The sequence below is a fragment of the Porites lutea genome, chromosome 8, assembly GCF_958299795.1.
Source record: "Porites lutea chromosome 8, jaPorLute2.1, whole genome shotgun sequence".
NCBI lineage: Eukaryota > Metazoa > Cnidaria > Anthozoa > Scleractinia > Poritidae > Porites > Porites lutea.
In genome coordinates, this window is record NC_133208.1 from 15,861,192 (window position 1) to 15,877,987 (window position 16,796).

Sequence of the window (16,796 nt, forward strand, 5' to 3'; positions counted from 1 at the left end):
GTCAAGCAATGAATTAATATGCACTCTTAAATTTTCCAGATGTAAATAGAGCACAATTGCGAGCACAATCTATCTAAGTCTAATGGTGGAGAGTTCGAGTTAACCGAAATCAAGTTACAGGGTTATATACACTGTCAGGAATCCATAATCCGGAGGGTGCAGCTCCCATTCTTGGCCTGTGTAACGGCGTTTTCACAGATCATTTTATTTTTAGCATCATTTCGCAGTACTTTTTCCCGCGAAAATGGAAGCACCGTCCCGTATGTGTGCGTATTCATAGTGCGATAATAACAAAAAGGAAAAACAAATGCTGTCAAAACGTCAGAAATTCTATCTTATAATCTTCGGTTTTTTACTGATGAAGATTTGTAGAGAAAATCGAAGGCTATCCACTGAAGGCGAAATCGTTTCGAAATATTGCAACGTATCAAAAACCCAAGAGGGGTCCCTCAACCCCTCCCCCCTGTATACGCCGGTGGGGTTATCACCTTGCGCGTACGTCCGAGGTTCAAACAAAAATACAAACCACGGTGCGTGCGAATGTGTGACTTCAAAAACGCTCGGTTTAATTCATCTTTTCTAGTATTAATGCAGTTCACTCCTCAATTTTGACCATCAGTAAACTTGTTTCAAAAAGCGCGCGAAGGATAAACGAACAGCTACAGAAAACTTCAGGTGGTGATGTTTTATCGTATAGGAAAAAATCACCACCCCCCGCCCCCTTCCCCCTTGTCCGTCCGAGGGTTAATTGCTATTTGTCAATTAAACATACTCGGTGTAATATAATTTAATGTAATCAATTCTTTGTTCTTTATTTTCGTTGTTTTGATCATGTACCAATGATTCTTTTTTATAATCAAGAACGATAGTTAAGTAGTAGCACTAATACTACTTTTTAAATATTTTTAAAATCTATTTTCGCTTTTGCAATTCTATAAATTCTTATGATCATGCAAATAACACTCTGTTCTTGTTGTTGTCTCGTCACCCAAAGCCCCTCATTTTTTGAAAAAAAGAGTTGCGTGACGAGACAAAAACTGGCTGATACTTTAGAAAACTTTATGATCAAAGAGTTTTCCCTTGTTGAGCAAATACTATTGATGTATATTGATTCATTAAAATTTCACCTCATGTATTTTTTGCTCTACCAGAGTCTGTTTCTTCCGCTAGAGTGTTGCAACAGCCTGGTCCTCAGGCGCTTCGTTTTTCGCACAGAGGCAAGCGCGAAACGCAAGCGACACGCGAGTGACTGGTGACGAAGCGCAAAGGACTATGGGAAAGAGAAACTACCGCCTGCCCTTGCGCGCAAATTTTCTTCGAGAGAGACACGTCTGGGTACAGGTACGAGGCAGGTGCTGCAACATTTTCGTGCGCGCGCATTGACTTTAATTAACATGTTTTATCGGACTGGCTTATATTTAGAAATTTGTGATTCCCGACAAAAGTTTCGCTGAAAGCAACTACAAATGTCAACTAAGATAATATTACAAAAAAAAAGCTGCAAATACAATGCTATGGCGGCCGTTAAAGTTCAGAATTTCTCGGCCAATTTGCGCTAAGCTGTGATCGAAAATTATAAAACTTTGGCTTTGAAGTATTTTTCCTAATTTTTGCAAATTGTTTCCTTGATTGGTCTACGGTCAACCCTCCGCATTTCTAACAACAATCATTGTGTTCAGCCTTCTCACCTCAAACATATATAATAGTCCAGTTTCCAATTCTTCGCGGCCGCTAAATAGAAGCACTGAATACTCATTTATACAGGGTTAGCCTCGTCCTAAAGTAAATAAATTATATTCACAAATTCCAGTAAGAAAAAGACCTGTGTACAACTGTGTCTATTGCTTTAAACTCAAATTCAGGTACCTTCTCGCCGGTACTTGTGAATATTTTACTATGGGTCGAGGCTTAATCCTGTATAAATGAGTCTACAGTGCTTCTATTCAGCGGCCGCGACGAATTCGAAACTGGACTACTGCCAGGGAGGAGACTGGAAATGATTTAGAGAAGACAGGAGATAATCAAGTTTTTCTTTAGCTTACGTAGCTGGCGGTTTTGTTTGTCGAGCGCACAAATCAGCGGCAATTCCAATTTCGTTAATCGTTTGAGTGGATAAATCGACAAGAAAAACTGACGCTTCGGTGTTACCATGGCGCCACTGTCTGAAGGTAACTAAGAAAGCTAGAAACGTTTTGCGTGAGAAAAGCATTGTTCAATCCCCTGTAAGCAGTGATTTCTCCAGACCAGACACTACGAAGGGAGAAGAAACCACTACGAGCAACCGTTTGCTTTTCTATTGAGCATGCGCGTCCACATGAAGCCTAATTGAAAACGTCAGGTGAGATCACTTTCACTTGTTTTTCAAGAAACATTAGCGATTTTTAGATCCAATGACCCCACGGCAACGAGAAAGTAAAAAACAAACAAACAAACAATTGATTCACAATGCAAAACAACAACTGTGCACGTTCATCACACTTTTTTGTACATTTCTTTGCTGTTTTTGCTCGACCACGAAGTGGAATTGCCTAACTTCGCGTTTTTAATGGAGAACGTTGACAAGCAACGACGAAATTTTTTTTCTCTTTGTGAGCCTGGATATGGTCCCGAAGAATTCAACTACAGTTTGGTTCGCCTAGATTTGGCAAAGTAAGTTGTGGGTAAGAATAATTGCGATTAAGACTGAAAGAGCGCAAATTCACAGCAGGTTCGCGTTAAGGCAGCAGTTATAAACGTAAGCAAATGCGCGAGAGCCTTAACTTGTTTTTAAACAGGTTTTACCTGTTCAAATTTAATTTATTCGTCCAGGTCGCTGGAAGACGGCTCGATCAATAAAGCAAACGGTTGCTCGCAGTGGTTTCTCTCCCTTCGTAGCGTAGCGTAGCGTCCAGCTTGGAAAAACAGCCGCTCGCAGGGTATTTGTTTACTAAATTAACACTGATAACAATGATCGTATCAACGAATGACAATTTGGTGAACCACTTGTCTTCCCTTATGAGTTTTTCTTTTGGTAGTTACTTTGACAACGGCGTCATGATGAGAGTAGACTGTTCACGTTCCCCTATTTTTCCGTAAGATGGTCGGGGTCGAGCGCTCACCATTACTAGCAGCCATTCTGTAATTGGTTTCAACTTTACCGAGGAGGCGGGCGTCGGGGTTTAAAGATTTTTCCCAAAATTTCCCGGCCCCCTAAGTAGATGAGATATAGTCATCTTCAAGCTAGAGTTTCGCACCATATAAGGGAATCCGATTCCACGAAATTTTTGCTCGTCGAATCCAGAATCCGAAAAAAAATTTGCCTGTGGGGTCCGGAATCCTGTGCTTTGGAGTCTGGAATATAGCTCAAGGAATCCGGAATCCCATTGAAGATCGAAATCCGGAAACCAAGTTCCACAGACTAAGACTGGAATCCAGTACCTGGAGTCCGGAATATACAAGGTGGAACCCAGAGTCCAAGACTGTCTTGGATTCCCTTCCATGGGGCAAGTTGGGACTTGGTCAAGATGGCCACCTATAGCGCTCGTTCTCGACAGTCTTACGGAAAAATAGGGGACTGTCGACAGTTTATGATGACATCGAGACGTCAAATCTTCTTCCTGGTTTTTTATCGGTTAAAAATATCTAGATCTAACCATTTTTCTATAATGCATAAAAAATGTTTCACGGTGTTGCACTAACCCACTTCGCCCACCCAAAAGAAATGAATTTGAATCCTCCGGCACCGTTTTGCTTCCGAGTTTGTTCAAAAGCATTATCTCGGATAATTTTCTCTGTTCCTTTTAGAGCATCCAATAAACAAGTTGAATTGAATTATTGCTTTTTAAGCTATCGAATCTGAATTCAAACTTCGCACTGAATTATCCTGGATTATCCTAATCCAGCTTTGGACAATTAATCTGGCCCAGGAAAGCTATATGTTTATCCACACAGATAACGCTATGGGTAGTTTGTAGCGGAGCTCCCGCGCGCGCGAAGCGCGCGCGCAGCGGAGCACCATGGGTAAGAAAATTTGGTAAACTATCCATCCCAGAAAATTTGGTTATGACGTAGCGTACGCCCGTCCGTACACACTTCATGTAAGCCGATGTCAAATGTCACAATAGATCTTGCACAACTTGACTAGCCTCTTAGTTATGTAAGCCATCCGTATGAGTACGATTAGATTGACAGCTGTCAAAATCAGACATCCGCTGACAATTATCACATGACCGTCTCGCGGGCTCAGATAAAAGACCAGTCGTTTTGCCCCTATATATTAGCTGATATAATATGTCACACTTACCAATTCAACATAAAAACGAAACTACGGCGGGCAAGGCTGTCAGTTGGCTGACAGTCGTTTAAAGTTACATTGGCAAGCCAAATTAAGGTCAATTGACAGCTGTCAAAATGGGACATGTGCAGACCGCTATCAGAAAACTAATAACGAGGGCTCAGGTTCGCTCAGGTACACGATCTGGCATTTTCCACTACATACCGGACGGAAATGTCCTACTCACACTCGTAGTCTGTTAATTCGAATATTCGCCATTCTAATGAAGGTTAATTGACAGCTGTCAAACTAGAGTATACGCTGACCATCATCACCTGAGTGGATCGCGGGCTCATTTTTCTATCTATTGAGGTCACGTAGTGTTTAAAGTTTTGCGCTGATATTTTATTTGATCACGGGCTCAATTCAAAGCCCCATAGCTTTATAGAAAATCTATCCATCCTAGAAAATTCGGCAATCACGTGACCGTACACCGACCACCCGATCTTCCGTCCGTCCGCACCACAGGCATACCAATGTTTAATCTCACACTTTCTAGCTAGTTAGGGAGCCTGCAACCTGATATTGTACATCCATGTTTTGATTAATTGACAGCTGTCAAAATAGTGTTTCTGCTGACCAGTATCGCCTGACCGTATCGCGGGCTCAGGTATCGACCCTCTGAGTTCGAGTAATATTTTGGAGGTATTCGCTGACAAGTTGCTACTTTTCAAATGATCGCAGGCTCCAGTTCAAATTTTTTAAAATGCATATGAAATAAGTCGTGTTTCATGAGCCGCTCTTTTAAAATGTTGATTTCGAACTGATCTCGGACACGAAAATTCAACCGGCTTTTACATTTACATGGAGGGAAGGCAATCGCCTTTGACTTTTCTCACTGTCACGCGTTGATCACGCTCTACGTCAAATTTTTATGTTCTGATTGGTCAAAATTTGACAGGTGAGTTTATGCGGAAAATTTATGAAGCGTCTGGTAACTTGCTTACTGATAGCTGGAGCTGAGAGAGTTTTGTGTCATCTTGCGATGTTTTAAACTGTCTTTTTCTACTTGGTGTACAAAATGAAATACAGCTGCTATCAAGATTGTTCTGTAATTCGTGGCTGGTTTGTTTATTGCGCTTTTTGTTAACAAATGCACCGCTTGTCAAAGTCATTGGAAATCCGATTTCGGATGGCATTGTTTTCAAAAATGAGCTTACTCTTTTGCCCTTGCTTGAGGCGTAAGAAGGTTGAAAAGTCTCAAGCGATTCTGGAACACTTGATGACCTTCAGAAGCAGCATCTCGACTGGTAAGCTTGAGCCATTATTGTTTTTGATGTTTTTTTTTCGGTTTCCTGAAGTCGAGCGTATGGTTTATGCGGCTTAAGTTAAAACGCAAGCAATGATCTAACCTACAATAGTATCAGGTTTAAAAAGCCTTTAGACATTTTTTGACCCGCAAATTCAAAGAAAAGGTTCGGAAGATTATTTAGTTATGATTTTGGCTGTAAACAGAAAGCTCTGAGCGATTTTCTTGCCTCGAGTTCATCTTGAAAAAGAGCGAACACCAGGCCGGGAAGCCGGCTTAAAACATAAATAAGCTTATGCTTGCCTGACTCATGACTTTCTGAGACACTTTACTTTCAATACTTCTCTTCGTGAATGAAAATTATTGTCTCTGTACATGTTTCACCGAATTAAACTTATTTTATTGATTGTTAGTAGTCCCTCTCGCAATTTTCATCGCTGTACCGGTTGTTTCCAGTCGAAAATAAACATCGCATGTAGGAATACTCAAAACGCCGCGCGTAAATATCACTCGCTTTTAAAGATTACACATAACAAAATCATACACAGTTTAATGAATAAAGGGAAATAAAACCTAAACATAACAATTTCTCTACCATGTTGAAGCGTAAATGGTAACTCTATTAATCGCACTGCAAATTTGGTGCCAGTCAAAAGTGAGAACCCGTCCGGCTGGCCGGAAAGTGATTTTGGCAATTTTTTTGTCGTTTTCATTAAAAGCCCATAATTATTACCCCGCATATCACATAGGACCAGATTTTTCTTACAGAAAACGTTTTATAATTCAATGCTATAATTTGTTGTGCAAAGGAAGCGCGTGCTTTGATCGTCGTGGATATTGAATGAGTGCAAATTCTCTTGCAAAATTGTGAAAAACTGCAGAATTATAGGTTTAAAAAGGGCAAAAAAGAACAAATTCTGTCCGAGGTCTGTGTACTGTTTACCTGAGACGTGATGAGAAAACGTATGTTTAAAAGGCTGGTTTACACGCCACCAGATTCGTCGCCAAGATTTACTAGTGAACTAAACTTGTCGAACACAAAAAATCCGGCCTGATTTTTATTTTGGCCTCTCTTTTAGACAGAGGAATGCAACGTGTAAATTGGCTGCCACCAAGGACTATCGTGGCGCATGTGTTTCTTAAAATTATATTTCGGGTTGTCCAATTATCCATAGTCTCTCTAGCGCAGCAATGTTGGAGAGACTGGTGAATGCCTCATTATGATGCTACAGCTAATGCAAATACAATACACGAATGGGTCTATTTGTTTTCCAGGCCTAATCTACTGTGATCGAACATGATTGCTATTTTTCGGTGTACAAATAACTTGATGTAAAATTTGTTTCACTCTTGGACGGTCAAATTCTGATTTTTCTCTAAAATCACTCAGCCTTTGCCTCAAAAGTCAAATGAATGTGCCCTGATCTGTGGATTACAAGTTTATTGTTTGATTTAAATTATGAATTTATTAACGGGAGCTTCGCTTTTAGCCCTGGCTAAATCTATATATTAAAGAAATCTATAACAAAAAGTAAATCAACTACCGTCATAATTCATTACACTCCGGCAATAGAGACCTTTAGATTCGAGAACGGGGACGACCACGAGAACGAGATTTGTCTTGAAGGTTTTTGTGTCTTCTCCAAAAAAAACAGACAACCCGGAAAGTAGACTGCGAGCACTCCATCTTCAGTCAGTCGAGTCTAAGCTCGGCAGGACTGGAGAGAGCGAATTGGCCGAGAGGGAAACTGGAGAGAGGCGCAGCTTCCTCTCAGCTTTCGCTCGCTTCGCTCGATTTCCTCGCTCGCGTGACCATCTCGGCCAATTCGCTCTCTCCAGTCCTGCCAAGCTTAGACTCGACTGACTGAGGGACTACCCGGAAAGGTTCAATGTAGTTTTTTTTTTGTTTTTTGTTTTTGTTTTTGTTTTTTGTTTTCAACAGAAAAGTTAGCACTGTCATTGTTATCAAAGGAGTTTACGCCCTATCCCGATCACAAAACGATAAAAATTCTAACATTTGAACTCGCAGAGGAATGACAACGGCTATCACGTTTTTCCGCCAAAATGACGCTTGTTCACTCCCGCACACTACTTAGCGTAGTCGCACTCGTCTTAGAATCTTCAAGTCTTTAATACCCACACTACAACACAACAGAAAAACAACAATGGTTTCCCCATTTCCCCAGGAGCACCCCCTGTTCGTGTTTTAGGGCCAAATAAAGCCTAAACCACGCCCAGAATGGTCTCCCCTGTCACCCATCGAGCTAAGGCAACGCAGGGACTAATTATTCTCTAATCTCTTGATCAAAATAGGCTCTATTTGTTAATTATCGCAACCTACTGGTCGCACTACCTTCCACCAATTATACGGATACAAATGTTTCATGATTTCAATGCCATCTCTGGGAACTGAAATATTGAAGGATCCAAACTTCACTTTGGGCAAGGGCTGTTCGACTAAATGAGCTGGAAATGTGTGATAAAGTTTGTAGTTGATCGGCAACAACCAGGATTCGAAACCAGGTCTTTTCATAGTACCACCGTAGTTATAAAACACAAACAGATCCAGTGATGGCCACGCGTCTCCCTCGGAAATGACAATTAACGAACTCTGCCATAGCCTACTTTCCACCGACAGTCCAGGAGCAGTAAACATGGCTTTAAATTGTCTAAACGTCATTTGGCTAAAAATACCATCGCCATTTATGGCAAGATCGACATCGTCGTCCCACGGGAGGGGACCCTCCATACCTCGTAACGGTCCCCATAAAGAGCCGTACATCAGCCAGCAATCGATTCCCATATTTTTCAAGATGTCTTGCACCTTGTGTGTTAATTGAACCATACGATTAAGGTCTTGTTCGGAATTCTTGCATTTTGGTGCGGGACTCCAGGGCTTGTTTCCAGTGTACACTCCGGGAGTCATTACGTTCAGTTTTAGAAACAACGCAATGATGATAAAGCATACTACAAAAGCACCGACTGTCTTGTACTGACTGCAACGACACACGGAATGTGCTTTCTTCACATGTGACTTAATGAAGTTCATGTTTTTTGGTTACCGAGTCATCTGCCAACAAGCACTAGAAAGAACCAAAAAAAGCATGATATAAAACGGTTGACCGGCCTCTGAAATGTTCATTTTCATATCACAGGCAAACCTGTATTAAGTTGTCACCCATTTACTGCTGCTTAAAAGAGCGTGACCAATTACTACTAGGGTTCGACACACCGCCTAAGAGCTATTCAAAAATCTAAAGATCGTGTGGGAGTGAAATATATATTAGGCTGTTCACAGTCCTCTACCTTTCCGCAAAATCGTCGAGATCGAGCGCTTTGCGCTACGGGCAGGCATCTTGGTTGAAAAGAAAAAATACTTAGGGGGCGGGGGGCAGTTTGGGAGAAAGCGAGAAAGCCAAAAGGCCCAAACCACGCCCGCCCCCTAAATAGTTTTGACACTCATCCAAGATGGCTGCCCGTAACCCAAAGCGCTCAATCTCCATCTCACGGGAAAACAGGAGACTGTGAACAGTCTAGAGAAATATTGTTGGAAGAAATTTTTATAGGGAACTAGCTGGTTCTTCATCAACAAATGGGACGTAACTTCTTTCTTTATACTTACTTTATTCTTCAACTAGGATCATACAACTTCATATTGCAGTATCAGGAATTAACAGTTTGAAAATCTAACGTTGTTGTAGATTTCCAGAGGGTGTTAAGCTTCTTCATCGAAAATGATTGTCTAAGACTTTTCCAGAAATTAACTACGGACGTGATCGAAAACCTCAGAGTGCAAATACAATGCAGTTCACAGTACAAGACAGAATTTAGAACAATAGTTTTTTACCCACAGAAACACTTGTAAGTCTAACTGAAGTTTTCCGCTGCCATGAATTCGGGTGAAAAGTCATGAAAACACGCCTAAAATGGTTAAAAATGAGTAAGGTAGGCATTGCCTGGAAAATATGGACGAAGAGCCAAATTGAGGTAAAAAAAATGTTAAATTGAGAAAAGTGCACAACTCAAACAAGGCTTTGTCATCAATCAAAAACTCTAATTAGACATACGTACTTTCATAAAAGAAAAGTCACCGCGGAGATGCACCAAAAGGAAACATCACCTTAATTGTACCCGGTAACAGGTCAGTTTTCTAGTAATTGAGGGAAATTATTTCCAGGACTTAACTAAGTGATTGATTAATAGAGGGTGACCGCTAAACAAAGGTTCGCTTAATACATGTTTGACTGTATAATGGCTGACCACTAAAATGATCATTCATATCAATGTTAAAAGAACATCGAAGCTGTACAAACTGACGACCACGGTCGGGACAACATTTGTTGCAGTCGGGTAGAGTTAAGGCTTCTGTAGCTTTATTGCTGGTTTTCATTGTCACACCATTCAACATAGATCAAAATAAAAATGTAAACCGTTCAATAGTTTAAGGCCGGAAATGAAAGGAGTTAAAAAAAACAAAGACACTCGCCAAGATTCGGGTCAGAGAATTATTTCGCATACGAGATAGCAAAAAAAATGTTTTACCCAAATTTATAGAAATTTGTATGGAAACGCCAAGCTGGTGCCCACCTGGATGGGCACCAACATGGCGGACGGAAACCAACAGAAACATCTGCTACCGAGTTTTGCTACAAAAGCGTGAATTTATCCCTCGAGTAACTCATAAACATTAAAGTAATACTTTTTCTAATACATTAACCGTTTAAATAGCAAAATTACCCGAAATAAGACACTTTTTTAACCTACATTACAGCTCTCTCGGCCGTCATGTAAAATCCGCGTCACGCAAAAGCTTAGAAATTCAACCCTACTCTAACACAAAACCAAGAACGCTTTTGAAGCGAAAATTTGTGTGAATATTAGTTTTCAGCTGCTCTAATACATCATCAAAGTAAAATCTCAGTAGGATCGATAGATTATAGTTTGAATTTTAGTGACGTTATGTGAAAACCATCAATACTACACTCGAACCTCTCTCCACAACGGCCACTTCTCTACAACGGCAACGGCCAGTTTTTTCAGCCACTGGCGAAAAGGTCAGGAATTGTCGCGAAATTTGATCCGCATGGCGAGTTGATGTTTAATCGCTGCAATCGTATTTCGATTGTGTTTCCAAACCTGCCAACCTTTTTACATTTATAGGCGTGACATTTTTTATCTTAATAGTGCCAAGATTTTTCGGAGGGGTCCGATAATATCCGAAGATGTCCGAAGACGTCCCGAAGACTTCCGAAGATGTTACGAAGAGTTCCGTCTAACACGAACACAGGAACACAAAGGGACATTGACTTCCCTACTAAAAAAACAGAATTCGGAGAAAGTCGATCATCCACATAGACCTTCTTTTCTCTCTTTGGTTCTGGTTTGTTTAAATAATTAATACATTTTTCAAAATGTGTCAGTTAATGCTGTAATGGCTCAAACTTTTCTACCAGGCGTGACAAATCGGAACACACGCGTGAGTAGGCGTGAGATCCAAGTTTTCGATCCGCAGGCGTGACACTTGGCAGGTATATGTTTCATTTCTTCTGCCGGCAGTAAGCATAAATTGTTTACAATTGTACATTTAGCGAATGTTGCGAGCCTTGCTCATTGAATTGTTTCACGTTAGAAATTTAATTCAAAAAATTGTTTAAGGTGGCTCGATACAGTTTTTTAGGGTCAATACCTCGCAAGTTTGAGCATAAACTACCTCGCCATAAACAAAGATTTGGAAAAATGGCCACCACAGTTGTATTAGATGAAGATGACAATTTGTTATGACCGGGGTTGCAATGACATCGGAGTTGTCATAGCAACGAAATGGCGTTACCTATTTAACTTGCAGCAGTATTTCTCGTCACTGGGAACTGTCCTTCCAAAATCGTTTACGGGAGCTTTTTCCTCCAATAGCGGTCTTGATACAAAATCTGTAAGAGCGTTATCGAGATATTTTGGAATAAAGTTTTTTTATGGTTAGAAATACGGTAAAAAAAAAATGGATAATCTTGATATTCGGCTGTTATCTGTAGAAATTGCAGTGTTTTTGACAAGCAATTTCACTTCGTAGTAGTTTCAATCGTTGTAAAAACGTGTGTGAAAGATCATGGAGATAGCTCCAGCCCATTGCTAGAAAAGAAGCATTTGATTAGTATGTATCGAAGCGCTATTGGTAGCGGTTTGTAAACATCTTGGTCTACTTTAACAAATTAGCGAATAATTTTTAAACCGTTCGATAGATTTTTTAAAAAAATTTAAGATTCTTGAGATTAACCTTCCTTTTATATGACCTTTTAATTTCAAGATTATTGATGTATTGCAAGGCAGTAAAATAAGGGCTACAATTCGCTAATATTTTGTCAGTAATTTTGTGTTTACAAGTGAGAGCCTCTCATTATCCATGGTATTGTCTCCAAGTTTCATGTTTTCGTACACAACAATAGCTAGCATTTTTGCATATTTCAAATGTATTGTGAGTTACCGCTGTTCACGTGAAAATGAAACTTGGAGACAATACCTTAAACAATTATTTTACAGACACCCGGCGCATGCCAACCAGACTACATGAAGGTGACAGCGGAACAATGAGCCTCCACGCGCATGTCATGATTGAATAGGAAGTTTGTTATAACAGCTCTAAACGGCTCAAATACGTTCCTTCCTCTTTCGAGCGCAAAGTATTTGCAACACACATCATCTTCGAGGCTTTTTGGCACGGTAAAATGACGAAATCTATGAAATAAAACCATTTTTGTTATTAAAAAAGGAAGAAAACAAAGCTCGCAGCGTGACGGCGTTGTCATGTACAGGTGTCCTAATTTACCAGAAGAGCAAATTTATGCAGTTTAATACCGCTGAAATAACGTAATACCGGCCTTTAAACAAAAGAAAACTGTCACTCTTCAGTCATCTTTCCTCATATTAGGCGTGAGGACTGAGTGTTGAATGTGACGCTCAGCAAGAAGCCGAAACTTCGTTTCAGTTTTCGAGAGTATCTAAAATTTGAGGGAGGACAAGAAACGGAAATAAAAATTCGAGACTCGTAACAAAGTTTTACAAGATTTTCAGATCTAATCTAGATTTTCCGAGACCCCTGATGAGCAAGTTGTGGCTCTAAATACGATTCTTTAAAGTGAGGATCAGTTACTGCTTTAATATTGCAAACCCGATCGACACATGTTTAAAGAGACGCAATTAACAGGTTAAATTATTGACAGGAGCGCCTGTGTATGTATGTGCTCAAGGGGTCGTAAATTAATCGTGACATGGAAACTGTAAAATGAAATACTAGCCTTTGTACAAAATGTATAGGTGCGTGCGACAACATTTCGTGACATGTCGTGGCCTGGATTTTATAACTCATAAGAAAGCCAGTAATTCTTAATAAAGCCACAAACATGTGAAAAAAAAAGTACCAATAATTCAACCTTTAAAGACTCGAACGCTGCTATTCAATGAGGGTCGTTAATGTTTCTTTCTTCGTATGGAAATCAGGCGACATTTTCTGTTTCCACTCATGTCGCGTGTCGCGTAGCATCAAAAGTTTTCAAAATAGAGGGCGGTGTAGTTCGTTTTTAGGGCACTAACCAAACATCGCGAGTTCCTTTCTGTTTGAATTTGCTAGAATTTTCTCTAGTGCTGGAACAAGCCGTTTGAACTAGCCTAGAGTCAGTAACAACAAAATTGTTCGCATTTAGCCTGAAGCCCATGGCTGAATAATGGTTTTAGTACACTTCAAACAGGCGAACAACCAAATGTTGATCAATATAATAATTGCACCACGAAATTTAATGATAGCATCGCAATTTTACCAAATGATTTTCTATATTACTACGAAATACTATCACGAACGTTCCACGATACTGGCCCGCGTTCAGTGAAGCGAAGGCATCAAAACAATTGAAACATGGAACTGAAATTCTTCAGTTATTTACAAACAGGCGCGCATTATGTTATGACTCACGAAAGAAAACTAGAAGTTATTTATAATTACATGATGCTGCTGCTCATAGCATATTTTCATACCGTAAATGCGACATGGATCGAAGCAATTCACGGTGTCGTTAGTGATAGCAAAATATTTTAAGTGTGTTTATGGGAAATTCACTAGTTTCAAATCGAAGAAGATCGAAGACAGCCCGACTACAATAATAATAAGTGAAGCACAATTGACATGACACGCACCTTCCTCTTTCTTTTTTCATCCCGTGGGTTGTAAGCGAGGACGTCGTTGTAAACCGTAATGAAAATCATCGCCACATGCTTCGACGGGCCTGAAATGTAGACACTTTCTCGATCGTGCTACTTAGCTCGAGCGCGGATCGAATCAATAATACGTTCAGCTACGTTCCCAGCGCTTAATTAGTTTGCGTGACCTTCGCAACGGCTGGCATGGCGGCATGGCACTGCAGATCAATACTATAGTAGCTCTTTTTCAGTGAAGGACGCTAGCAATCGACGAATGATTACTGACAACTCAAAGAGCAGTCTTAGAGGTCACAGCAATTTACATAGTAAAACGAACTTTAGTTAGTTTTTGAATTAAAACACTGATCACGATCCTATATGCCTTGAATGTTTATAGCTCATAAACATGGTTTGTTCGAAGAATTAGCAATTTGTTATTAACTAAAAGTCGTAAAACTTAAATTGTCATTACCAGAAGAAACTTACAGTTTAGCCGACCTCTCTATCTCAGCAACAGTACAACGTTGTACAGCACAATAAATTTCCTTCCTCATAAAAGTCAACGTGCAACGTGCAACTTCGCGGTCGACCCTGTAAGAAAGGAGCGGACGATGGACTGAGGACCAGAGGGAGAACGGAGCATAGGGTTCTTTCTCTTCTGTCAAGAGCCGGCTCCTGTTTCCTTCCCGCAATGGTTATTTTCCTTATTGACAGTCAAATTGCAGTGTTTAGCTGGGGATTTTACTAAAATGGTAAAAAAGAAAAAACAACAAAAACAAAACGAACCGATGGAAACTGCACAACTTTTTCGGCAACATTGTTCTAAGGGGTTCTATGGTCAGGGAACATTTAGAAGATTAGAAGAGAAAAACCAAGATACATTTTACCAGGTCCTTTTCTCACAACCGGAATTCAAGGGAAAAGCCCTGGGGACGAAGAACTGTGCTGTGATAAATTAGTGCCGTACTACAGCGCTAATGTATTATGTATCGGTCAAATCGAAGCTTCAACATGCCCCCCCGGGCATTTGACTTTTTTGAAAACTATTGTTCAAATTCCCCCCTACCCGGGCCAAAATGCTGTTCAAATGCCCCACACTAGGGTCCATTCAGCTGATCAAATGCCCCCACCCCTGGGACATTTCACAGGCACAAAAATGACAGAAAGACGGCGGAAACGCCTTCAGTTGTCGAACAAAATCTTTATAAATATAACAAAAACTGAGAAACACTGTTAGCGTATTTACTACCAAGAAAAGTCTCGTGCAAAGCGGCGGAAATCGCCGCTACAAGGTAACTGAATGCTCAGCTTTTTTTCGTCATGCAACATACTGAACATACAAAGCTTTCTATAAAAAAAAGATCCCACCTATTGAGATTACTACATCATGACCACTTCACTGACATGCACGCTCACCTCATTAATTAACATACTTGCAGCAGGTCAAAGTAGTTAACCTGAGCTTTTTATTTTATTTTATGTTGTTGTATTGAATCGCCGGTATAGGTATTGTATTTCATTGTAAACACAACAACAAAATACATTCATACATTCAAAGCCTGAATCCAATATTAAAAATTTTAAAATTTAAATACTTCAAATACGGCACAAAGCATGTGCAAGCCCTTTCCTCGTAACCAGCTGGCCACAAAGGCACAATCTTTTCCACGAAAATCCTCTAACACCGCGTCCCCCATGATAGCTCGCCACGTCAAAGATTTTACATGAAATCGAGGGTGCAGTTCAAATCCCCCACCCCTAAAGCATGGGGATCAAATTCCCCACCCCCTGGAAGACTCTGATAATCAAATTCCCTCCCCCCCGGGACGGCAAAGGTGTCAAATGCCCGGGGTATGCCCGGGGGGGGGGCATGTTGAAGCTTCGATTTGACCGATACATTACACTCTGTAAAATTAGGATGCGGACAGTGGACTAGTGTTTAGCCTTTAACATCTTGGCTTCCCAGGCTGGTCCCGATTGTTCAAACGTTAAAAAGAGCTATTTGCTGAATAAAGTACTATCCAATTTATAAGTACTATCCCGGGATAGAGATTTATCCAGTGGATAGCGTTATCCACCTTTTGAAAGACTGGGGCCTGGTCTCCCCATAACCGGAGGCATGTGACGCCCAATGCCCAATACAGTCAACTTCCTTTATAGCGGACACTATAGGGACCTTGAGTTACTTTCCTCTTTAGTGAGAGTCTGTAATAGCGGGAGTTAATTTCACTCAAACATCTACAATGTATTTTTGCCTGGGATTTAGCTGCTGTCCGTACTATCAGGGTGTCCGTTAGCGGGGTGTCCACAAGGCGAGAGATAATTGTATATGTCCAACCTTTCCAGCAAGCGGCCGTAAAATCTAGCCTACTGACATGCGGAAAATCGTCCACAGTAGCTCCACGGGTCGCCCCTACTTTTTCTGTGCGGAAAGCGGCAGATTTAGTTGAGTACCACTATAGTTTTACCGCTCTAATCAGTTGGTGTCACAGTCTTTAGATTGTGAAAGGTTTGAACACAGGAGTCATTTCAAAAGTAGGTTGAGTTTGATCGTCCGGGTGAACGTAGTCCTGAATAATAGGACTTGTTGCTGACAGTCACTGACGTTCCGACAACCAAAGCAGTAGTCATATTCAGAGACAAAGTGAGTTGTATCACGTCAGTTGATGGTATTATACTCGATTGGTTGTGATCTGATTGGTCAATTACGTCGCGATGTTATTGGTCGTCTGTCAGTTAGGCCGTGATGTTATTGGCTATGGAGACTCGTAATCAGCAGTTGGTGCGTTTCGATTCGTCTATTGTCACAGTGAAACAGTGGTCTATTGTTAGTCAAATTGTCAGTCCTTCAGTCGTTCTCTCGTAGTTAGTTTGCTTGATCTCGTCAATAAGTCGTTTGTCCCGCGCTGGTAACTGTTGGCTACGATTCAGTGGCGTTTGTTCTAAGTTAGTAAACCAACTTTCTAAAGTAAGTCGTTGAGAGTAGTTTGTAGAATGCGTTATACATGTCGCAGAATCCCAGTCAATTTGATGTTTCTTCGTAAATAGTGT

The 16,796-nt window shown here is 40.6% G+C and overlaps 1 protein-coding gene across 2 annotated transcripts in view; it reads right to left on the reverse strand.

The window, feature by feature from the left end:
• Window positions 1-7,544: 7,544 nt before the first annotated feature.
• LOC140946503 (uncharacterized protein RP688-like) overlaps window positions 7,545-16,796 on the reverse strand; it is a 10,505-nt gene continuing 1,253 nt past the window's right edge. The window contains exons 1-2 of one of the 2 annotated variants that reach the window (XM_073395630.1): window positions 14,232-14,338; window positions 7,545-8,644 (exon numbers count right to left, since the gene is read on the reverse strand). In XM_073395630.1, coding sequence (XP_073251731.1) covers window positions 7,885-8,610 — 726 coding nt within the window. In that variant the 5' untranslated portion in view covers window positions 8,611-8,644; window positions 14,232-14,338 and the 3' untranslated portion in view covers window positions 7,545-7,884. Of the gene's footprint in view, window positions 8,645-14,231; window positions 14,339-16,796 lie in introns of those variants that run through there. The other variant, XM_073395631.1, reaches the window with a different exon arrangement.